The sequence below is a fragment of the Apus apus genome, chromosome 1 (genome assembly GCF_020740795.1).
Source record: "Apus apus isolate bApuApu2 chromosome 1, bApuApu2.pri.cur, whole genome shotgun sequence".
NCBI classification, from domain to species: Eukaryota; Metazoa; Chordata; class Aves; order Apodiformes; family Apodidae; genus Apus; species Apus apus.
Window position 1 is genome coordinate 141562627 of NC_067282.1, and position 23940 is coordinate 141586566.

Below are 23940 nucleotides of genomic sequence, written 5' to 3' on the forward strand. Positions count from 1 at the left end.
CTAACACAGTCTTCTGGTACATGAGTGCAGCAAGCACCTGAATCCAGCCCACTGCCTCTGTCTGGATTCCCCCTGTGCTCACCCATGGGCTCCTGCAGCCTGTACTCAAAAAATCAGAACCTTTGCTTGCCTTCCTTCGGCTTGCTGAGAACCTCACTATGTTTGCAAGTATTACTGTTTTACTGATCCACTTGAACTGCCTCTTCCATCAGGTCCAGTAGCATAGGCAGGCTGTCCTTGGTTTTGGCCTTTTGTTCTTTGTAATCTTCCTGGAAGTTCTTCTGTAAGTAAAATGTTCAGTGGATTTCAAGTAAAATTTTGAGTGGGGCAGCTCCGCTGCTGGCTTGAGAGGGGAAAAAGGGAATATTTCAAAAATAGGGTATGGGAAATGCAGACAGTATGAGCCGGGCTGACCTGCTGCTCTGGTATGTTCTCCCATTTGAATCACAGGGGTTTTTTTAACCATCAAACTTAACAGCTATGAAAACAAGTTTTGAATGGCAAGGTATATTTTGATAAGGAGGATGTAATCTTGCAACTCTGCTATGCCTTTTTGTTGTGTGGCAAGCCTGGGAATTAAATTTCAGGGAAAGCTCCTTAGGAGAACAGCGTATGGATAATAAAGGAGACAAGCCAGGGAAGGCAGACAGAAAGAGAGACAAGCAGAGGATGAGCTAATGAGGCAGACATGCTCAACAAAGAAATGAACAGGTGGAGGGGAAGGCCCTTATCTGCATGATGAATGGCAGCACAGGACTCTGGAGAAAGCCAGCTGCAGCCATGCAGCGAGGACCACTTGGGTTTGCAGACAGGCAGGCTGGGGGCCAATGGTGGGAAGTCGTGCATAGTTCTGGGTAGCTCATCAACATGGTGAAGCAATGTCTTAACTACACCAGGTGTGCCGCATTGATTGTCCTCATGTTTTATTTCATTGCTGGGATGCTACATTTGCAAAGGTTGTTTGCACATTAGTAGGAATAAAACTATCAGCCATGGTCTCTCTGAGGCCTCTATGGTTGTTGCTGAGCTGCACACTAGGGCCTCACATTTCCTGAACCTTGGATGTTCCTGCTCCTGCAGCATACTCCTTGCCATCAGAACAAAAAGGCTCATTTATAATCCACATACTTTGGAACAAGAAGAAGGGGGTTATTCCAGTTTTCTCCCTCTCGCCTGAGCTGCAGCATCATCTTTACCTCAGATTGAATCACTGCTTTCCTCCTTTCTACTCGTCCTCACCAACAGCCTAAAGGCACCCAGGTGACTGTTCTTTGCTAACACTGGGAGGCTGGTTATGGCCTGTTTCTCCTCAGCTCCAGTGTCTTCTTAGGTGACCCGAATGCATGGAAGTTTCTCACAGTTCTTGACAGATGCTGCCAATCCACTCCAACTGGCAAGGAGCGGTGCTGCCAGGAAGGAGCATGGAGTAATTGCTCTAATATGGTTCCCTGTGATGGAACCATCCAGACAGACAAACCTGGCTGCAAGGCAGACAGCTTTGCTTTCGGTGACCTCCTCAGGATGTACTGTGATGTGAGGAAGACAGTGAACCTCACCGCAGCTCCACAGGGACTAGCTAGAAAAGTCTTCTGGACCCCTGGGAAGGAAAGGAAGGGCTGGTGCAGAGCACATTTGTTAGGGTTGCAAATGTTGCATCCAAAGGACAAGGCTTGGTGGCAGATGGCACAGACAGCTTAGACATGGCTGTAAGCTATGTGGAGAGAGGAAGGAGAGAGAGCTAGGAGCCTCGGCGTTCTGTCACTGCTACCAGCCACTGGTTCAAGCCCCCAAGTATTCTCCATCCTCATGTTGCAAGCAACTCTGTCCAAGTTCAGTATGTGCCACTCATGCCTCCAGAGCAGAGGTGAGGATTTACAACCAGAGACCAAACTCTTCTGAAGAATAATTTGAGTCTAGATGTTCCCACTGAAAAAATGTGAGCCACTGAGTCAGTCTCTGCATTGCAAGGGTTGTTATGTAGCTATGAACTCCTCTTCGAGTGTGAAAAACAATATGTCCTAGGTAATGCTTAATCCCATTGATGTGATCTGCTATGATACGGGGAATAGCCCTTCCTTGAGATAGCTTTAAAGGATAATAATGAATTTATTTAAAGCTATGTACCAAATCAGATGCATGTGCCTCATAGAACTCAGCAGCAACAGCACCGTTTACCTTCTGTCACGGGCTACCGATTTGTCAGCAGGGGCACCGAGTAAAACCATGCCTGCAATAGCCCTGCTGAAGCTGATGAATCTTCACTCGGGCTGGATTCAGCCCTATCCTTTCTCTTTTGTTTGCATTCTTTGTCAGGTCTGGTTTATGCTCCACGAGGCAGCTCTACAAAATCATTCCCTCACGTACAGTCAGTCAGATTCAGTCTACAGCAGGGAGAGCTGGGTAAGAAATGTACCTGTAAATGGGATTTTTTAAGATGTACCAGCAGTGGGAATGTGACAAGAAGGACACTGGTATAAAAGGCGGAGCTGATGCCAGATGCTAGGGTCTCTGTACATGCTGCAAGAAAATACACCATTGCATACTCCAGTTTTAATTCATACCCATCTGAATTCGACCACCAGATCATCCTGTTAATTTAAAAGCACCCACACTGCATGATTCAGCTTTAAAGGGTCTGTTGCCCCCTTTGAAGCTCCTGCTAATTCAGAGGAAATCTGTAGAAACAGCAACACTTCATCTGTCCAGTATTAGTAGTTGTGAAAAAAGGCTCAAACTCTCCCTCTTTTCTTTTTCTCCCTCCCTTGCACTTTATATTCCATTTCAAGGTGCTGCTTGAGGCTGTAATTCCTGCGGAGCTCTTGGATTCAACTGGTTGACACACAGCCCCATTGTTCCCCATCACGGTGCCAAGCTGTGCATGAGTGTGCTGGTTATTACGTGTGCTTGTAGGCTACCTGCTCAAGGACAGCTAGGTTATTCCACTGGGGAGACCCTGCATCGTTTCTTCTCCTGTGGAGCTCTGCTTTACTTCAGGAACATGATGATGGGAATAGAAGTGAAATTAAGACAAGAAATTAGGATGCACTTCATTAAAAAAAAAACACACACACTGTTGCTTAGCGGAGTGTGCACTAGGCTGGGACTGGGTAATGAAGCATTCCTTCTAATCAACACTTTTCCATCAAGTGGCATTCATATTTTTGTGCTTTCACAGCTGCTTAGGAGCAACCTATACTGCTGTGGTCTCCCCTTGAGACAGGTGGGGTTTCAAATGAACCCCTTCTTCACCCTGGCCTACTTTAAATCTGATTGATGCTGTTCAGTGCGGGAGCTGAGGCTGGGGTGTTCAGAAATGCCCATTTTGGCCAGACAAATCCAGGAAAGACAAAGATGAAAGCTCACACACTTGCTCTCCCAAGGTGGGATTTTTATTTTTAATTATTTTAATTAATTTGTTTGTAGCTTACTAATGTTTAGTGGGAGGAAGGTGTCAGTACCTCAGTACAGTCAGTCTCCCCTTTACCTTGTTAAACCTCTGACTCTCACTTTACAGTCTGACTCAGCTCTGACACCCCGATGCTTATCATTCACACTTGGAAGCAGGTTGTGATTGCGATTCCCATCCCAACACTTTGGGCAAATATTTACCCCTCCTTTCCTAACTTGTGTTTGTCTTTCTCTCTTGCATGTTCCTTTTTTCACCCTCCCCTCTTTTTGTTTCCCATAGCGGTGGGTGTGCAAATTAGGCTGGAGTTGCTCCAACGCAAGTTCTGGACAGCCATGCAACAGGTAGGAGCATCAGCAATCGTGCAGAGAGACCATTTAATGCTCTTCATCAGCTATGTCAATGCTATGTTACATCACATACAATTTGATGAGGGCTTTTGTGAAATGCACATTAAAAGGTTTATGAAGTAGATTAGTTTGAAGTCACACATTTCTATAATCCTTTGACGGCACTAATGCCGTGTGGGTCATGAGTCTGTTCTGCAAATGCCGTGTTGACAGTGTCAGCATCCTGGCCTGGCATTAGCTCTGCTACATATGACACATTTAATTGTGGAAATATGTTTGTGCTCATTCAGCCTTCCAGAAGCCTCATGGAAATCTGCAGTTTTGGGCACATAAAAAAAAACCAAAACCAACCAACCAACCAAAAAAAAACCACAAACACCTACTGCCCTCTCTTGTCATCTTCATAATGGTAGCAAAATGCTGCTAGCTTGCCAAAATAAAAAATAATTTGCTCTGAGGATAAGCCCTTGCTGTTGTCCTAATTTTGGAGACTCTTGCTGGACAGAGAGAAGTGAAATAATTAAAACAGCTCCCTGGTCTGAGGCGCAGGAAAAGTGAAGCACCTTTGCCTTGTGGCCCAGAGGCTTTTATCCCAGGCTTTACTGTCCAGGCAGCATGCCAGGAGGATGAGACTGGTGGGGCAGAAGAAGCACACAGCAGAAGCGGCTCTCTGCTGTCAGGAGAGGGAACTGTCATCAGATGGGGATGACAGAGAGGAGGGCAAGAGGCTGCTCACCGGGATCAAGCACACGTGGGGAATGGAAAAGCGCAGAGTTGGCCATGGTGGCAGGAGCATCCTCACAGATGGGAGATCACATGTACCTAACCTGAACTAAAAAGACTTCCACAAAGCAGATGAGCAAATCCTGAAGCATCAGCAGAAAACTTCATTTAAAAAAAACAACTGCTGAAGGCTATATCCAGGCAGTTCTAACACATACATGCCTGCATGGGTGTTAAGTGAAACTGAGAACCCTCATTAAAGAAGCTGAAGGGAGGCCTGTGTGCCAAGTGCCTACATGCCACAGCCCTGAGGGGTGCTGGTATGAAAAAAGCCTGTGTATGGTTTCCCAGGACACAACTGCCTTTGACAGAGGAATGACTAACAGATTTTGTGTTCTCTCTCTCTCTCTCTCCCGCTTCACTGCATGCTATGCTGTTCTGGATGTCCACGCTGTGCCTCCCATCTCCCAGCCCAATGACACTGACGTAAGTAGACAAAAGCTGGGGACAGGGAGGCATCCCAGTGTGCCTCACCACAGCTCAGCTTCATAATTGTGTCATGTACCAGTGTATTAGAGGCCCTGGCCCTTGTATGTAGTCACTGGAGACATTCCAAGCCTGTCATAGGCTGTATTTGTCTTCACAGTAATTAAGGGTCTTTGACAAAGCTGGAAGTGCTTTGGGTCACAGTGTTTCAGAGACCTGGCCAACAGCAGGAGGATGCTGTGAGGTAGCCTGGCCTCTGAGGAGGGAGCTGTGCTGATAAGATAGTACATGTGGTCTCAGAGCAACTAGGGAGCTCAGCTTCAGCTCTGCTCCCTCCTCAGGGGCTCTCTGCAAGCTGCCAGTGCTCTCAGACCAGGCTCCTCACTGCATTCTTCACTTCTGCCTGGCCAGCCCCGCACCAGGCACTGCTAGAGCTTCTCCAGGTCTGGAAGAGCAGCGGCAGTGCTCACACCACGGAGGAAAATGTTGTGAGATACAGGCCCTTCTTTTAGGAAACCACTTTAGTTTACCTGTTCTGTTTGTGTTCTCATTTCTGAGCTCTGGGCTCTGTATTGGTTATGATCCCTGAAGACAATAATAGTGGTTTGTTATGGCCATATCTCTCTACTGACTAAAGGAAGGAACCCACCAGGGATGAACTACAGGCCCACTTGTGCAGACATCCAAGGAGACAAAGCAACACCATGCTGTTTTGTGGTGAGGCACAGAGGAAATAATACTTGCAACTGTGGGTAAACAGATGTTTTTAGACCATCATGCTTAGAGCCAGAGCCAGAGTTGGAGTGTGACCATGCGATATTGCAAGGCCACGGGGCTTCAGACAAACTCCAGGAGGCATCTCTGAGCCTCCTGTGAAGTTGAGCAAAGGGACAGAAACCTGAAAACACTAGTTTTGTTCTGCAAAACTCAAGAGGAGAAACAAATTCTAACTGAAAGCAGTGGTCTTGTTGTGATCTGAAATGGCAAATTCACTTCTTGTTACTGAGAATTGTCCAGAAAGGGGGCTGGGGCTTATGTATAAGGGTTTCATGAAATAAAAGATGGCTGGCTGAAAGCAGTCTACACAACACATCAGTGTCCTTCCCTGACCCCAGAAAACCTCTGGCAGAAAGAGGACCCCGTGTACAAAAATGACAATACCACGTCAGCTTTCACCCCTCTGCTGCTAGAGAAAATAGCATTAAAAGATAACACAAAGAGACAAACATACACAGCCATGGCAAACTCTGAACAATTATTAAATCAGTAAGTACCTGAAGGGCTTTGTTACTCACCACTTAATCCCGCACGTCCCCACCCAGTTCAGTGTTGTGAAACACATGTCAAGTCCACTACACAGAAATCTTAAATGAAACAAATGGATGGAGCCTTGGGCTACATGAGCACCATTCACATCCTATTTTATCATTAGCTATCTGGAGAATAAAGAAACCAACAGCAACAACAACAAAAAAATCCCTGCCTGGGAAGAATCCTGATCTAAAATACCATGCCATGTGTTTAATCCAGATACCAGCAGATGCTGAAATGCATGCTGGTTTCTCACCGGTGCACAATAACCTTTGCTTGCGCAGGCAGAGAGCTTGATGCTGCCCCCTTCATTAGCAAGTCTCTGCTTGAAGTGCATAGGTGCTGCTGGAAGCGTGTCAGGGAGGATCAGAGCTCTCAGCAATGAGGATGTTGCTCAGAGAATTAGGGAATACACAGAGCCACTGAATGGCCAGCTTGGGGGGTGGTACCTGTGCGTGCCATAGAGCTCGTCTTGGTGGAAATGCCAGCTAACTTGCAGAGCTTTATGAGATGCTGGTATTGAGACCTCTAGCTTAGCAGTCCCCAGGGGGAAACTGTAAGATGAGATCATGCCATCTTGTTTTTCCTTTCCAGTGCAGTGCCTTTGATGGTGCCTGTCCGCTAAGCTGTCAGGATGATGTAAGTTGCCCACATTTCTTCTCTGTACCTGTGATGCATGTGATTGTCTGCCTGCTCTGTGGAGATCTCTTTCTCCCCCAGATAAAGGTATTTATATCATCTCCTCTCAAGAGGTTGTACAGCTGGGGCAGGACCTCATGCTGTTGAGACAAACCTGAAGTTTAGGCCTTTCCCTTAGCTGTGAGTTGTCAGCAGAACCTGGGCAGGGGCATGGGGGTTCCAGCTAATGACTCTGAGAAGAATCCATCTCCTCTAAGGCTGTCTCACTGGCACCCCAGGCTGGCCAAAGAGAGTGGCTGTCAGCATGACACACATGCTGGACACCCCTCTTGGCATTTACGCCGCTGCTTCAACCTTGGTCTCAGACATATTTGGGACAGGACCTCCTCTGCCCTGGAGACGGAGAGTACCAGAGAATTTTCCTTTTGTATTCATGTAGGGTTTCTTCTGCATCCTAGTTTTTCCCTGTGAGATCTAAAGGTTTTCATCTAAACTCTGTGCCTCCATTTCCTGCTCTGCAAAATAAAAATAAGAGCAGCACTTAGTGGTGAGGAGAGGGTTATTTCAACTCTGAAATCTGAAGATGGAAAGAATCAGATAAAGGAGACGTGCTCTAAAAATGTCCTGTCACTTCCTGCAGGATGATACCTGGTCTTCTTAAATGTGGCTCAGAGCCTGCTAGGCCTGCACAGTAGACCTGGAAAGATACAATCTCTGTCACAGACAGCTCACAAACTAAATACCTCAAAAATGGAGGCAGAGAGGGAAAAGTCCCTTATCTAAAACCCTTGGTAGCTGAGCCATGAGGCTAGGCATGGGAATGCTGAGGCTGTTGCCATAAGCACAAGCCCACACCGCTCTGTCCTGCACACAGCAGCATCTACCAGACAACCACGCAAAAAGCTCTCTTTAATGTTGCTTCTCTTTCATCTCTGCAGATTCTGAATTGCTTCCTCATCGATAACAATGGCTTTATACTCATTTCCAAAAGACCTTCAGAGGTAAGAGGGCAGAAGTGAGGGAGGAGAGTGTGCTTGACTTGTTCCTAAATAACCCACCAGAGCTGGTTAAAACAAATGAAGTTCAATTGTGTAATAAGAGTGGCCGCGGCATAATTAAATCTGACTGCACAGCGAGGGGGAAGCCTCTCAACAGAGTGACAGCACATCCTAGGAAAGAAAGGAATTTGCAATGATAAGGAAGGAATTAGTCAAAATATCTTTTTATCAGAAGTGAGGAAATTAGACTGCTTTCTCTCAGTGCAGATGCTACTGAAAGGTGATCTGAGTGTCCCAGAAGGCAGGCGTGCCCTGGTGTGGAAGGGGAAGGGAAGGGAAGGGAAGGGAAGGCAAGGCAAGGCAAGGCAAGGCAAGGCAAGGCAAGGCAAGGCAAGGCAAGGCAAGGCAAGGCAAGGGAAGGAAGAAGGAGAAGAGGAAGGGGAGGGAGAAAGGGGAGAAGGAGAAGGAGAAGGGGAAGGGAGAAGGGAAGGGAATGGAAGGGAAGGAGGAAGGAAAAGAAGAAGGGGAGGGAGAAAGGGGAGAAGGAAAAGGGGAAGGGGAACAGAGAAGGGAAGGGAATGGAAGGGAAAGCGAGAAGGATAGAAGAAATATAAGCAGTGCTTTTGAGCACGTTGGGGGCTGAAACAGCTGTTCTTTAAGAAAGGAAACTGAGGGGATGGTAAGAGCAAAATGCCTAAGGCAAAAATTAAGATGAAATCATTTAAGCAAATTGGAAACAGTACATCTCAAGAGTACACCTCAAGAACTGGAGGATTTACTGGACTTGCAGAGGTGAAAGGAGCAAGGAAAAAGACTCAGAGTAGTGATTAAAGTATAAGCAGCAAAAATGGCTTCCTTTCCTCCTACTGCCAGCACCTCCACAACCACTTCTAGGGAGCTAAAGTGGCTCTGTTTGGGACATGACAACCCGTGCAGCCTCAGTAAAGTCAGCACTACCAGCCCCCACATAGTTTAGCTGTATTTTTCTGCTGTCTGGTAAATTCACCACAGAGCTATTTGTTTCAAAAAAAAAAATAAAATACCATAGATTTGGATGTCAGAAAGTGACATATTGGAACAGCCTCATAAATTACAAAGCAATAAGTCAATAACAAGAGTGGGCTTGTAGAAGACATTGAAAATGGAGCAGTTTTGTTACTGACACAAGTGTGGAGTTTCATTAAAATTGCCATAGTACTGGAATTAACAAATAATGTATGTGTATTTGCAAAAGACAGTAGGTCCAGTCCCAGAAATTACTTTCTTCAAGATGTAACAAGGAAGTTGAAATGGAAATTTAGAATAAAGTAACAGAACACCTGATGGATGCGATTGGGACAATTGGCACAGCATCTGTAAGGGAAGAAGCCCTATCTTATCAGCTATAGTTCTTTGAAAGTGTGAGTAAATAAGGAGATAAGGAAGAATTGTATTTCAGTTTTCTAAAAGCCTTGAACAGAGTCCCTTACAAAAAGCTGATAAAGAATGTCTGGTTAAATTGTGAAACGTGAAGTAGTGTCATTGGTCTCAAAGTAGCTTGGATAGAAAAGGAAGAAATTTTAAATGGAAAATGTCAGCTAAATGAGTCCCATGGTTTCCCATCTGGACTTGTGTTGGCTAGCATACTCAGAATAGGCTGGTAAAAGAAAATGGTGAGGTGGTGAGTTCTGCAGGCACTATACAGCATGTTCAGAGAGGCCAAAATGAGAACTGTTGAGATTTGCAAAGCAAAATGAATCAGCAACACAGTTGGTACCAAGGCTTGATACAGACAGATATCAAGAGGGGCATATTGCAAGAAATAACCAACCTCTTTTCTGTTAGGAAAGTGACCTAGCCAGCACATTGAATATTCCAATAAAATTGCCCCATCGATATTTGGTGTGCCAAAAAAAGCAAAGAAAAATTGAAAAATAAGGGAGAAAAATGCTGTAAAGTTATTTTGGCTCCCTACTCTGGCAGGCCAGGTCATGCTGTGTGTTTGGGATGGGTTGGTAGTCTTAGGATTCCTCTGACCCTCACAGCATTTTCAAAAGTGGCTTACTGGGTCCCAGGGCATGTGGCCACAGACAAAGAAAAGTACACTCCTTAGTTACCACATCTCCTGTTTGTCTGCTGCACCACCCTCCTGGGTTTTATCTCTGTATTGTTCCTGCATCTTATGAAAAATGGGTTTTTCAAAAAGCTCATCTCTGAAAGATCTGACTAGCAGAAACATGGCATTATAGTGGATTTGAGTTAATTATAAACATTATCCATATGACTCCAAGATCAGGCATTTTGGCAGGCACCAGAGCTGTCATCTCACCCAGCTGTTACCTCCCCTGACCTTGGAAAGTCCACCAGTACTTTTCTTCTGATTTCTTTATCTTGTTCCAGTTACTGCTTTTGCTTCCCAGTGGCACCATGAGTGTCCCTATTGTTAAACCCTACAGGGAATTAAAAGACAGTAGCAGCATTAAATCAATACCCTGGGTTTCGTAGCCTTGCCACCTGGATATTGTTGTGTGGGATCACTTGCTGCTATGTGGCCTTTTCTGCACCATCCCACGCTCTTCCCACAGTGCATCCTTTAACACAATGCCAAAAAAAAAAAAAAAGGGGGTTGTTGTGGCTACAATGCTGTACCACACATTTGGCCTTATTGCAACTCACGCCATTGGCCTTGGCCCAACAGTCAAGCCTGTCCAGATCCCTCTGCAGAGCCTCCCTGCCCTCAAGCAGATCGATACTCCCACCCAACCTAGTGTCATCTGCAACCTTACTGAGGGTGCACTCAGTTCCCAATCATCAATAAAGATGTTAAACAGGAGAAGCCCCAGCACTGAGCCCTGGGGAACACCACTCATGACCAACTGGATTTGACTCCATTCAACGCAACTCTTTGGACTCGGCCGTCCAACCAGTTTTTTTTATCCAGCAAAGGGTGTGCACTTCCAAGCCATGAGCAGCCAGCTTCTCTAGGAGAATGCTGTGGGAAACCTTGTTACAGGCCTTGCTAAAGTCAAGGTAGACCACATCTGCATCCCTTCCTTCCTCCAATAAGTGGGTCACCCTATCATAGAATGAGATCAGGTTAGTCAAACAGGACCTGCCCTTCATGAACCTGTGCTGACTGGGCCTGATCATTTGGTTGTCCCGAATGTACTGCATAAGGGTACTCAGGATGATCTGCTCCATCAGCTGAGCCAGTTCTGAAGTCAAACAGGCACACTGCCTGTTCTGCCTCACCGCCCAGGATGGGAGGGAGCTGATGTGATGCCAAAAGAGCCAAGGTGCACAGACAAGTCAGCTGCCTCGCTGAGCTGCAGAGGCTGTGGTGGTTCTAGCACAAGCAGGGCCCTGTGCACATCCCTGCTTCCCCAAGGAAGCCAGCTGAGGAGCTTTCATACCTAACACGACTGTTTCCCAGGGCAAAGTGCAAGACTGGAATAGCAGAGAGGTGCCAAAGTGGCTGTGTCCTTCCAGCCTCTAGGGCAAACCGCTGGCACCAGAGACCTGCTCTGGGGTCTCTGAGGTGCTTTGCTCCATCTCTCCACTCACTTCCTAGGGGCTGTGCTGCTTTAAGGTGTGCTCAGCCTGCTGCCTGCCAGGGGCTGCCTGCTTGCAGCTGCCTACTGCCTGCTGCTCACACCTCCTTTCCTAGGTGACCACACTGGAAACAGAGCAACTTCACTCAGGAATGGGGTGAAGACAACCTGGCTCAGGCTGTGCCCTGCTCTGCCCTCGGAATGGGGAATCAGAGTAAGGGATCAGCTCTAATAAGCTCTGCCTGAAGGTGGCAGGAAGCTTACTGGCAGCCAGAAGACACCATGGAAGAAAGAGGGACTCAGGATTTTAAAGAGTGATGAGTTGGAATCTCCCTGCAGGATTACTTGGGGAGTAATGGGTAATCTCTTAATTCAAGCTAATCTTACCATCCAGATTCATCGTAGAGGAGCAAAGATTTAATAGCCAAAGCCAGGAAAAGGGAGTGAGTGGGGGAGAGGACCAGTCAATCTCCAGGCAGAGGAGGAATCACAGAATCACAGAATGTTAGGGGTTGGAAGGGACCTCTGGAGATCATCAAGTCCAGCCCCCCCGCCAGAGCAGGACCACTACAGAATCTAGGGCAGGTCATGCAGAAACACATCCAGACAGGTCTTGAAAGCCTTTTGCTGCCAGCCAGAGGCACAGCTACAGATCACAAGTCCAGAGCTACCTCTACCTGCTTCATCCAGATGTCTCCTCACTCACTCAACCTCTTCTCTAGGGTTGCTGCCTTCTCCCTGAGGCATCCTGCAGGTTATGTCTGCAAGCTCTGCCCAGGTGGGACTCCAAGGACAGGGTGCAAAGTGACAGCTAAAAAGCCAAGATCCCACCAGGGCCAAATAGAGCTTGTGGAGAAGCAAGGGCTGGCTTTGTTTGAGCCATGCAGCAAGGAGGCTGGCCACTGTCCCAAAGCCTGGCCCATTTGGCAGATCCTCTTTGTCTACAGCTTTTTTGTGTACCAAAAGTGCAAATTGCTCAATGAGCCAGCAAAGCATGGACACATATGTGTCTGTGAGCAGTGTTGTACCTTTTGAGCCATTTGCATGCTCAGCAATGCCTGTCTTTCCTGTGCATAGCCTGCATCTGCACTTGTACATGCTCAGCTGCAGGGGGATGTGGCACAGCATGTGTCATGCAGGGTGTCAGAGCTGATGCTTTATGCTGTGACCCTCTGAAATTGCAAGGGTCTGTGGAAACCTGCCCAGAGCTGGGAGTTAGAAGAAACACAGCAGAGGGGTGTCTGGAAGACCAGCAGCCAGTCACTGGAGGAGGCAGGTTGTAATGAAGACCTGCTTTGCAAAATGTTGCTTCAATACAGGACCCCAAGTGATACTTTCCTATGTTACTGCCTGCACAGGGTACCTAGAATAGCACCAAGCTTTGAATGTCTGATTCAGTGTTAAAAGACAGATTGCTGATGCTTTTCTGAACACATTCCCTAGGCTCTCAATCATCCTAATAGTTCCTCATATTTGTACCTGTAGGAACGACATCCTACCCAGAGAAATTCAGTCAGGCACCAGCATCTCTGGACAGGACAGACCCCATTTACAGTCCTGCAGTGGTCCCTCCCCTTGCCACACTGGCTGCAGCTTGCACTGCACTAAATCCCACGGCTCCAGCTCCTGCTGGGCCTGCAGACTGTATGAAATGGAAGCAGCTGGCCTCCTCAGCACCCTAACCAGATTGAAAGAGTGAAGGAGGTGAAAAAAAGTTAGCACTTGCTTAGACACATTTGACTATATCTGAGACAATTACAGCCTAAATGCTTGAAGGGGAGTTGATGTTATGTATCGATTTATACAGTAAAAGGCTTTCTAAAGCCTGTTGGGAAGAGGCTCATAACCATAACCGTGTAACACTACTGTTAGATGATCTTAGGTAAATCTGCCTATGGGGCTTTTTTTTAGTGGAAATGTCCCACTCAAATAAATGAAGTCATCTGTCATCTACTAGTACGTGCTAAATGACTGCTAGCCTAGCAGTGGAAAAGTAAAATGTCCCCCCAGACTGCATGAATGGTTCCATAATGTTTGGGGGATATTTACTGTGTCAAGACCCATGGGCCAGGAATATAGACAGAGCACAGCTTATAGCTGTGTTTTCATTATTTACTTGCTTGCAAACAAAGCAGTGAACTTGGCAGATTTGAAGGATTTTTGCAATAGATTTGTCATGGTTTAGTACTGAGGACAGCCAGAACTGTTGGTTGAAGCAGTCTTTTGAGCAGCAGTTCCCAGATTTGGGACTGTATTTGAAGTGAGTGACTCCAAAACATAAATGGGACCAGAGGGCCACAAGCTCTGCTTCTACTCCAGGCATGCAAGTGGCATTTGGGGGTTGTTGTCCCACAGATGCAACTTCTGCTAGGGTGGAGACTGTGACACAGCTCTAGCCGTGCCAGTGCAAAGGGATGGTTGGGTGGGTGTTGTGTTTTTTGTGTGACTGCCTGCTCAGAACTTGCACAGGAGTGAGCTGTAAAATTGCATTTGCTATCTAAATAATCTGTACGGTGCACTTAGAGTGGTGAGGCAGCTCGGCTGGGGCAGCAGGAGAGCAGAGGCAGAGAGGCTCAAGCAGATGAGACTCAGGCATTCAGATGCAGAGAACGTGGGTCTACAAAAAACACAGGAGAGCCCAGGCTCCTAGTGAATCAGAATTCCTGGGTCCCTGCAGCTTGAGACTCTGCCTTTTTATATCACAAGCTGCAGGGACTTACGTGGGCTAAGTAATTTCCAAACACAGTAGGAACGGTGCAGGATGCCCTGCTGGTGGAAGAGGAGGTCCTTCCTCAAACTTTCCAGACAAAGGACAGAGCTTGGCCTGGCCTCCTTATAAAACACTCGTTATGTGTAGTAGGCCTCCAGACATAGTAGATTGGCTGGAGCCATCAAACATTTGGAAATTCACTGTTGACAGTTTATTCTGTTTTTTTCCTTTTTTGTGCTTTCAGACTGGAAAATTTTTTGGTGCAGTGGATGGCTCAGTAATGACCCAGCTGCTAAACATGGGCATGTTCAGGCGGTAAGTAGGGGATCTCTGTCCTGTACTTCTCTTTCTTCAGCTGGTGTGTGGGTCAGAGGATATTAGTCCCCATAGGCAGCACTTGAGCAGGGGAAAATGCACATGCTGATGAATGTGACTCTCTTGTTTTGCTGCAAGAGCTCCTTTAGCTACCTGCCCGCTCCCAGATTGTCACCACACACCCTGTTTTTTCTCATCTCTGGCTCTTCCGCCTGCTGCAAAGTACCGAGACAGTAACTCCTGATCTCCAGGTGTCCATAAAGCAGCTGCTCCTCTTGTCTTTTCCTGGGCAAGATGATGTGGGAAACACTTCTCGGCATTTTGAGTGAAGTGCTTCAGTTCCTCCTGTCACTTCGAAAGACTTTCTATGAGCAGTTGTATCAGACCCCTGAGATGTGATTGGAATAATTTCCCAGGGGAAGTGGTGGATTCGCCTACATCGGACAATTCTAAGATTCAGCTTGCAGGCTGCTGGGCCATTTCATTTAAACTATATTATTACCTAGAAAGGTTGGACCAGATAATCCTTGAGGTCCTTTCCAACCTGGCATTCTGTGATTCTGTGATTGCAGCCGGCTGAGCACATCCTCTCCTAAAAACACTTCTGTGTATCTCACTCCACTTCCCCCAGCCCATGTCAAAAAGAGTTTCAGTGGCTTGAAAGCAGAAACTAGGGGGGCCTGAGGTAGATACAATTACAATTCTCCTGCTTCAGAGCCTGATTTACTCACCATCTGAAATTAGGGACATATTTCCTCCTGTGCTGACCCAGTTACATTAATCCGGGACCTCTGTTTCTCTCTGCAAAATCCAGCACTGACCAAGCAGCAAGGACACACATCAGCAGGCCTCTGCATTAGTTCCTCCGCACAGACATTTCTGTAGAAAACGGTGTTGCACACCGGTGTGTGTGTCCCACTGGCAGTTGCACTGCTTGCCTTTGACCGCTTGCTTGTCCTGTGTTGATTGCAGGGTGACCATGTATGATTACCAAGCAATGTGCAAAGCTCACTACCACCACCACAGCGGTGCCCGGCCCCTGCTCAGCGTACGTATCTGTTGGCGCGCAGCCCTCTCTGGGCTTGGCTCTGAAGGCTTCCTCCTAGGACATCTCCAAGACTTTGATGTAGCACAGTCCCCAAAAGAGCTGAGTAAGGGATTGCAAGGGATGGGAATGTCCAATATCATCTAAGGCAGATTTCTGAGGGAGTGATGGCCACCAACAGTGGTTTCCAATTTGGCCCTCTATTGGCGTATAGGATCTCACTGAAAATCAGAAGGACCAGTGAGAGGATGGGAACTAGACTGTAACAGGCTTCTCCCAGAATTCAAGGAACCAGGTAGCAGCTGAAATGAACAGAAATGCTTGTACAGGGCAAGGTTTTACTCAGCAGCTCAAAAGAGGAGAGTTGCACTGTCAGAGAACAGAACAAGCAAGCAGCCTCTCAGGGAAGCATGAGTGAGCTTGGAGCAACAGAGAGAGGGTTTAAAGCTGCTAAGAAATGCTGATAGCCCAGGGAACAAGATATCTGAGTGAGTAGTTTTGCCAGTACCCAAATGCAACCTCTCTTTAGTCTTGATACAAGATAATAATCTAATCCCACTCTACCTTCCTAACCTGGCCTCAAACAGGCAGCACTAAGTACTTAACACAGGCCACTTCAAACTAGTTGAAGAAACTCTGAACTGGGATGTATTTATTGCTGTTATGACTGGGTTTTTGGTACTTTAGAATGTGGTGTGCTGGAAGTACATCCACCAGCATGACATGGTCCTTTTGTCCAGTAAAAGAGTTTTCAACAAAGTACTGCTTTTTAATAACATGTTACATTTTCAACAATATATTCATTTTGGTGATAGCTACACTTAAACTGGATAGGTAAAATACTGTGATTGCAATGAAAATACTTGCTTGATCATATCCTCAATAATTTTGATTACTAAAAGAAACGTCACAAAATATATCAGCTGCCAAAACCCAGCTGAATTGGGAAGAGAATAAAAGTGTGAGCATTCAGCCTTCATCTTCCCTTTATCCTCTTAGCAAAACCTTCAAGAAGGAAGAAATCAAGAAAAGTACATTTTTATATGCATCATGCAAAGTAAAAATGAGGCAAATTCCCAACCATCTATACATATTACTCTTTGCTGACTTATTTCAGTTGAAAATAAGTTAGTTAGCTGTAATGGAATATTGTCTTGTGTCCTGTGACTGATGCATCTTTTTTGGGTTTGAGAATATGAGCATGATTATCAGAGAGAGAGATGAAAATTAGACATGGTTACCATGAAGAAAAGGAGCAGCAGGATCCTCTGCAGATGAATTGTCCCTGGGACAATGCTGGATTTACAATTTGTAGCTGAAAAGCAGGAGGAAGATTATAGAAGTCATGCCATCTTGAGGAAAAGCTGGATGAAAGCACAGTTAAGCATAATCAATCCATGGCAGATAATACTAAATCCTGGGCAATGCTGTGGCCTGTCCCAGAAACACCACTTGCTATCAGAATATAAAAGCATCCTAAACTGGTGGTGTCCCATTTAGCTGTGTTTCTCTTCTGCTCTGAGCTCTCAAGGTCATCCATACTGGAGAGAAATCATCAAGCAATTACATCTTCAAAGTCCTTCATACATTTGTGATAAACTCCCTGACCCTGATGGGGAGGGGGTGAGAAGATATTATTAGTAGCAAGGCAGCTCCACTTGCTTTTGATGTATTTTGAACATTTTCCAGTGATGCTCAGACCTTAAATTTCCAGCCTGTCTTCAAGACCTCTGATCAGTGGAGGGAACTGGTCTGAAACGTGGGGTCCTGCATAACAATTACAAATGCTATGACCAGGTCCTTATGGTATTTCTTGTTTCTTCTCTTGTTCTCCAGCCAATTTATGCCTTTCTAGCTGCAGTGAAATGGCTGATAAGTGATTTCCTCATGTGAGTACCAAAAGATGGGGTTGTTTGGGAGGCTCAGGCTGACAGGGGCGAAAGCTGAAAAAGCTGCAAGTGGAGGCCCCCACACAGGGCACTGCTCTCAGCCTTCTCCTGACATTCAGCTCAGTGCCTTGCTCCTGGGAGACAGAAAGCTATTACTATTCCCATTTTGAGAGGCAGAGGCCTGGAGTGGGTCTGGGATTTACCTGAAGTCACTGAGTACAAAGTGGTGGAGTCAGAAATAGGACTCAGGTCTCCTGGGGCCACGTGCAGATCCTTGATGCTGACTCCTCTTGCCTGTATCCTTTGCCCGTAATGAGCAAAGGCACACCTACACTGTGCAGGGGGTGAAGACTAAAGGAAGGAAGCCAGAGAGCTCAGGTTTGAGTGACAGGAAAGGGAGAAGAGAGATGAGGCCATGAATCAAGCCCCAGAGTTGGGCTCATCTCAAATTGCTGGGAGGAAAGTTCAAGGTCAAATGAGGATGAAAGTGCCACTGCTGGGTGTGCAAAAGGCAAGGTGTGGAAAAGATCCAGCTCCCAGGGCTTGAGCATAATTCAGAATAATTCCATGTGATGTGCAGTTTACCTCCTCCAAGTAGCCAGGGTACAGGCTCCCTGAAGGCCATCCAGGCCTGCCTCTCAGGTGGGGCTCCTGGTGGCTGGATCCCCTCACAGCCTCAAGGGCTGCCATACTCAGTCGTTCCTTTGCTGGCAAGGCCCCCTGCACATACGTACATCAGGGAAAATCCCGTTCAGTTATTCCACAGCACAGATCCCATGGTACAGAGCTGCACACATCATGTGGAGAGGAAAAAACATAAATAATTAAGAAAATCTCAGGCTTCCACTGCCAGCAAATTCATAGTAAACATTTTAGAACTGATACTCGCCAGGCGACAGGGCCATCTCCCTGACACCTGCAGCCTTCTAGATTGCTGAAAAAGCATCCTCTGTTCTTGCTCTTTTGACAGCTTCCTTTTGGAGTTTAACTTGAGTAACTTCTGGCACTCAGACAACTTGGCAGATGGTGAGTACACAAAAGTCCAGCCACCCCATAGCACGTGAGTGCTACACACACTGGCGGCAGAAGAAGCTGGATGGGGAAGCCTGGCCTCATGCGAGGAGCCCACCATCTGCCCCACCACCTCTCCCTCCGTGGACACTGGAATCCAGCTTCCAGGTCCCACCACCACCCCATCTTCCCTGCACCCCTGTTTCAGGCTGCCACAGCACCAGGTTGGCCAGGGTGAGGTGTATGCATCTTAGAGCATGGTGACTGCTTTCCTCAGGGTTACTGCTGGAGTGGGGGAGGCTCTTCTTTCCAAGGATGCCCACCCTACATGCAACAGATGAGAGAGACTATCAGCTGCAAAGCCCTTGGGTTGGAGAGACTCCCTTCTTGTCTTTCCTGAGGGTGGCCTACAGGATAGGAGAGCAGGGCTGGAGCAGTCCAGAGCCTAGCAGGAGTCCCAGAAAGTTAGCCAGAAACCTCTAAGGTTCAGTAACACATGGAGGGCCTTAACTTGTCCACTGGATCCCTCTCTGAAAGAGAGAAGATGGTGGCACATGGTATTGCAGAACAGCTGAGTGCAGCAGAGGAGTATGTCTGGGTTGAAATCCAGTGACCTGCCCTGCAGCTGCAGTGCTGCCTTCTGAAGACATCCTGAGAGTCTCTGCTGTCCCATCCCTGCCCCTGCAGGCAGGGGAGATGTCAGTGGTCCTGAGGTGACCCAGCAGGAAAGGTGAGGAGTGCTCTGTGCAGCCATGTGGTACATGCAGTGAAGACAGTCATGCCTTCCCTGCCAAGTGTGGGGCCACACTAAATTCTTCTGGCGTAATGGGAAAATTGTAATTTTAGAAAGCAAAAATTCCTTCTAGTCAGAGAACCAGCCCAATGTCTGCACACTGTTAAGGTTCCACTCGCCTCCTCCAAAGGGAATCACCAGACATGGTGGTGGAAGTTGCAGATACCCTCTCTGTGGCCTTGGTTGCTACTTAACATGACCCCACGTAGAAATCACTGAGGAAGAGTCAGATGAGCAAGTGCAGGAGTGCCTGTGGCAGTGCAGGAGGGACTACTCCTTCCGGAGGACAGACAGACCTCATATTTGCTGTGGATGCTAAATGGCTGCAGTTTGGTTTAGTCTTTGCTTGAGGAGATGTGAGAAAAAGGGAGGAGGGTTCTGACTGCTGCCCTGCTCATCACCATTTCCTTTTGTGCTTTCTTCATCTCTCCTGCCTCACCTCCATGACTGCTGTGTGCAAATTCATCTCTTCGCTCTGCTGCCATCATGTGAAACTGTCACGTGGCTCCATCTCCATTGTGTGTCTGTGTGTGTCATGCGACTTTTCCAGCCAAGGCTGTCTTCCATCACTGTAAGTAAAACCACTTAGCAGTGAAAAGAGGTGGATTTAGCTAGAAATGCCAGGCCCAGAAAGACTTTTTTTTCCACATTTTGGACAATGGAGAACTTGGAGAAAGGTGTGACAGGGACAAGGCAGTGCCTGGCTCTAGTTCCCTGCATTGCAAGCAACTCATTTAGCTGGCTGAGCTGGTGACTGAAGGTCTGTCACTGAGAGAGCAATAAAAAAAGGGACACACCAGCCTCCTCAGTGACTTCAGATGCAGATAAAACCATCCCTCGTCACTATGGCATAGATGGGCCTGTAGCCTGTGTACCATGGCATGTCCTTAATTCACTTTGGTTCCCAGCTAACCCATTGTTTTCTGTTGTTACACTAAAACCAAAGACCAACCCATGCCTTCTTGTAGAAAAAACTGTACAGGTCTCATAGACTTCAGCTATTAAGAGGCAACTTAAGTCTTCTTTTCCACACCCAATGGCTTAGCTCCTTCTGATGAATCCCAGCCCAGATTCAGGATGATTCAGACTTGCTTTCAAGCAGTTCAACTAATAAGTATATGCTCTGGGTCATAAATCTGTTCCCACAGGCTAGTCAGAAATCCCTCCAGATTGAGTCCAGACTGGGGCTGTGCTTGTAACTCCCTGCTGCATATCTAGCTTGTAGTCACTGATTTGCTCTCTGCCCAGCAAGACGTATGTGTGAGACAGAGATAGAGAGACAGTTGGAATGTGTCTTACTGTATGAAGAATAGGAAGAGAAAGAGAGAGTGACCACAGATGAAAAAAATTAGTGTCCATTTAGGGGGGAGGGGGGAGTAGCAGGGTGGAGGAATACTATTGGGGCTGAAAGAAATTGATTGCACATGTTGCTATGAAGGGGCTGTAGATTTTTGCCAGAGATGTTAACATTTTTGTGACTGCATGCCAAGGCTGGTGTGTGCAAAAAATATGGAGAGAAGGAGACATTTTGTGAGAGAGAACTCAAGCACATTTATTCAGGAACACGTGCAGAGGAATTAACGGTTGGGGATCTGATGCCTGACTGTGCACCTCTGGCTCTGCACCACTGAGCCTACTCCTGCTGCCCAAATTCTCTTCTTTCTGGGGAGAAGAGACTTGCCGTTCAAATATGGGCATGATATATTCAGACTGCACTCACTCATCATGCAAATCAGCTTTTCAGAGGTGGTGAGAAGACATGTTTGCTTCCACAGATTTTTCACTGCTCTTAGCGTCTCGTTCCTCTCTGTGTTTTTAAGGGCTTCTGCTTTTATGGACATCACCACAGATGTGAAAGCTTTTAATTAAGCAGAATACACTTCCAGCCAAGGCATGCAGCTTAGAAAGGACTATTTCTAGAATTCAGTAGCTCAGAAAAGTTTGTTTTTGACTGTATGGTGATGTACACAGAGGATATTTTACAAGATAATTGGTTCAATTCTGTATTTATAAGCAGGTGGCAGATTTTGTCTCCTGTGTCCCAGAGTAAATCCACTGACTGGTTGCAGTTATCCATGATTTATGCTGGTGGGAAGGAATTTAGAGTCTGGGCTGTATAGTTCACAACAAGGCACGGTGGCTGCCTTTGCTACTCAGAAGGATTGGTTGCCAAATGTCTGACAAAGTCTTTCTGGAAGTGCAGATGGTAGCAACGACAGCCTGGAATTAACTCACTCTTTACTATAAAGTTTGCAATTTGATATCAGCTCCTCTGACTGTTTGCTAATCCCTGACCACCAGACTCTCAGAGTGCTGATAACATTGAGATGTCCAGCATGTGTATGCAGAGGCTCAGCCCAGACGTTCTGCTGATGATGTACATGCTGCTGGGCTCCTCTGAACTTCTCAATACTGGTGCAGCTGCATCACTTCCAAGCAAATTAAGTGGCAGCAGGCTTAAGCATAAGCTCTGTCATAGGTCTTGTCTGGGTGCAGAAGTTAGGGGATTTTAAAATGGTTTCTTTTAATTTTGCCTGTGCCAAGAAACTGATTTAAGATGGTCTGTACAGGGGACTTGTGCCAACTTAGCACAGCCTAAAAATACAGCTTGGTGCATGTGATGAGGTTAACCCAGAGCAAGTCAAATTTCAGATGTTTGTGGAAGAATGGAAACAGAAACGCAACTTCTGTTCATGACTTAATCCATACTGCCTGTGGTAAAAGTGCCCCTGAAGGGACTAAACCTGCTGCACTCCCCACTTCCAGATGCATGGGGTGCTCCTGGGAGTGCCACCATGGTGCAGTTTGGCTCAGGATTACTGCTGAAGTGTTGCCTCTCTGGTCCTGTGTCCAGAGCTGAGGGACAGCTTTTGCCTGTGTGTAGGTCAGGCCAACAAGCAGCACTGGCCAGATTTGTCCTGGGTATGGATCCTGCAGACTTTTTGGTTTTCTTTCCCTCTGAGGCCCAGTTCTGCAAGCCTACCGAATCCAGCACAATGGCCCTGATTCAACACTGACTGAGGCTGGGAGGACTTAAATCTCCTTCCATCCCATGCTTTCCAGGCCAATGGTCTGATTCACTCCCTTCCTGCACCCCATTCTTCACGCCATTGTTTTTTATGTAGCTTTAACACCATCCACTTTGATGACACTGCATCAGGAAGCTGGAGCTAGAGGAGAATGTCATTCTTTGTCAGGGATAAGGGAAAAAATGAGAACCTTTGCCACGCCTGACATGAGCAATACACTAAATTATTGCAGGAAGTTGTGCACCAACTTTATCAGGTCACCTTTGTGGTCATCACAGATGTTCTTCTGATGAAGAACCAGCACAGTCCATCACCAACAGCTGTGCTGCCATGACAGCCCCAGTCACCTGCTGCGGAGAATCCAGGGGCTACACAATAGGACTTAGATGGTTTGTGACTAAGGGACCAACATGTGGTCTTGCCACAAACGTGTCAGTGAAAAGGTCTGTCCCTGACCCAGGCTATGTTAGACTGGCCACTGGAGTTTGGAGCTTTTTTCCCTGCCACTAGTACAGTGAATTAAGGCTGAAAGAAAGGGCTCCTGCACTGTTCCTCATATTCCTTTAGTCCATCAGGGACTTCACTGTTCAGAAAACAGCCCTGGAGCTGGTCTGAACTGGAAAGCATTTGCAGTTTCTTTCCTTACAGCATAAATGAGGATATTCTACATGTTTGGTCAGAAATGTCTAAGCCTTTGAAATTCACCTCAGTATCAATGTCTTGTACTGCTCACCAGGACTGTTTGGCCCCAAGATAGATACTAGTCAGAGATCTTCTCCATTAGTAAAAATGGGAAGGGCTTTTCCATGTTCCTGCAGTGTAGGGTTTGCACAGAGGGAGGGTGAATGGTGACAGAGCACAGCCAGGCAGCTCCTGGATGGTGACAAAGTTGCTGCCAGACCCTGAAACATTGAGTTTAGTTGATTCATTTTGTGTCAATCCCAGGTGAATAGAGAGCAAGGCATCATGCTGAAATCCAGCTCTGTGCGCCTTTGGCTATGTGCAAAATGAACCTACCCATGATAGCAAAAGATGGGTCCCACCATCTGGGAGGATTTGAGTAGGAGGCTGCCTTGTGAGTGACATTTGTGGGAAGTTCAGAAGAAAAGCACAAGGCACAGCTTATGGGTGACTGGACTCCAAGGAGGTGTTTGAGTACCCATCATATTCACTTGTGGGAGGTATTAGAGGGCTGATGGGGCTGCAGCTCCTGGCTCTTAAGTGGATGTCTGTGATGGAGAGAAAAATCAGAGACAATCATCCAGCTTTTCTCTCTCTCACATACTCCACATTGTTTAGGCAGCAAGCTCTGCTGAGTGGTGCCTGCCTCTTTCTGTGTGCTCCATCAGTGCTGGGGGAGAGGAGACCATAGCTTTCAGTGAGGGTTTTACAGTGATGCAAATTACTCATCATGATCATGGATGAGCTCTTGGTGCCTTCTTACCATACATTTACTGATTAAAACCCACAGTGCTGTATTTTTCTATAAATCTCCAATGCCACTGCTGCAAGGGATAAGCTGGTCATCCTCCACATTAGAAGGACCCTCTTTCCTCTCTGTCCCACCCCAACAGGACTGCCTGCAGCCTCTGTGTGGATGGAGGGCTGGAAAGTCAAGTCTTTCATGCTCAGACCCAAAGCTGATGTGGAAACCGTTTCTCATACTTGTTCTTGGCTGAGTTGCAACAACCTCTCCCCTGGCAAC

The 23940-nt window shown here is 46.8% G+C and overlaps 1 protein-coding gene across 1 annotated transcript in view; it reads left to right on the top strand.

Annotated features, from left to right (window-relative positions):
* Positions 1-23940, top strand: part of CACNA2D4 (calcium voltage-gated channel auxiliary subunit alpha2delta 4) — a 135946-nt gene that overhangs the window by 106163 nt on the left and 5843 nt on the right. Inside the window, exons 27-35 of the mRNA XM_051641026.1 lie at positions 3689-3750; positions 4951-4965; positions 6871-6915; positions 7854-7916; positions 14398-14468; positions 15441-15516; positions 17350-17402; positions 18373-18428; positions 19757-19777. Coding sequence (XP_051496986.1) covers positions 3689-3750; positions 4951-4965; positions 6871-6915; positions 7854-7916; positions 14398-14468; positions 15441-15516; positions 17350-17402; positions 18373-18428; positions 19757-19777 — 462 coding nt within the window. The remainder of the gene's footprint in view (positions 1-3688; positions 3751-4950; positions 4966-6870; positions 6916-7853; positions 7917-14397; positions 14469-15440; positions 15517-17349; positions 17403-18372; positions 18429-19756; positions 19778-23940) is intronic.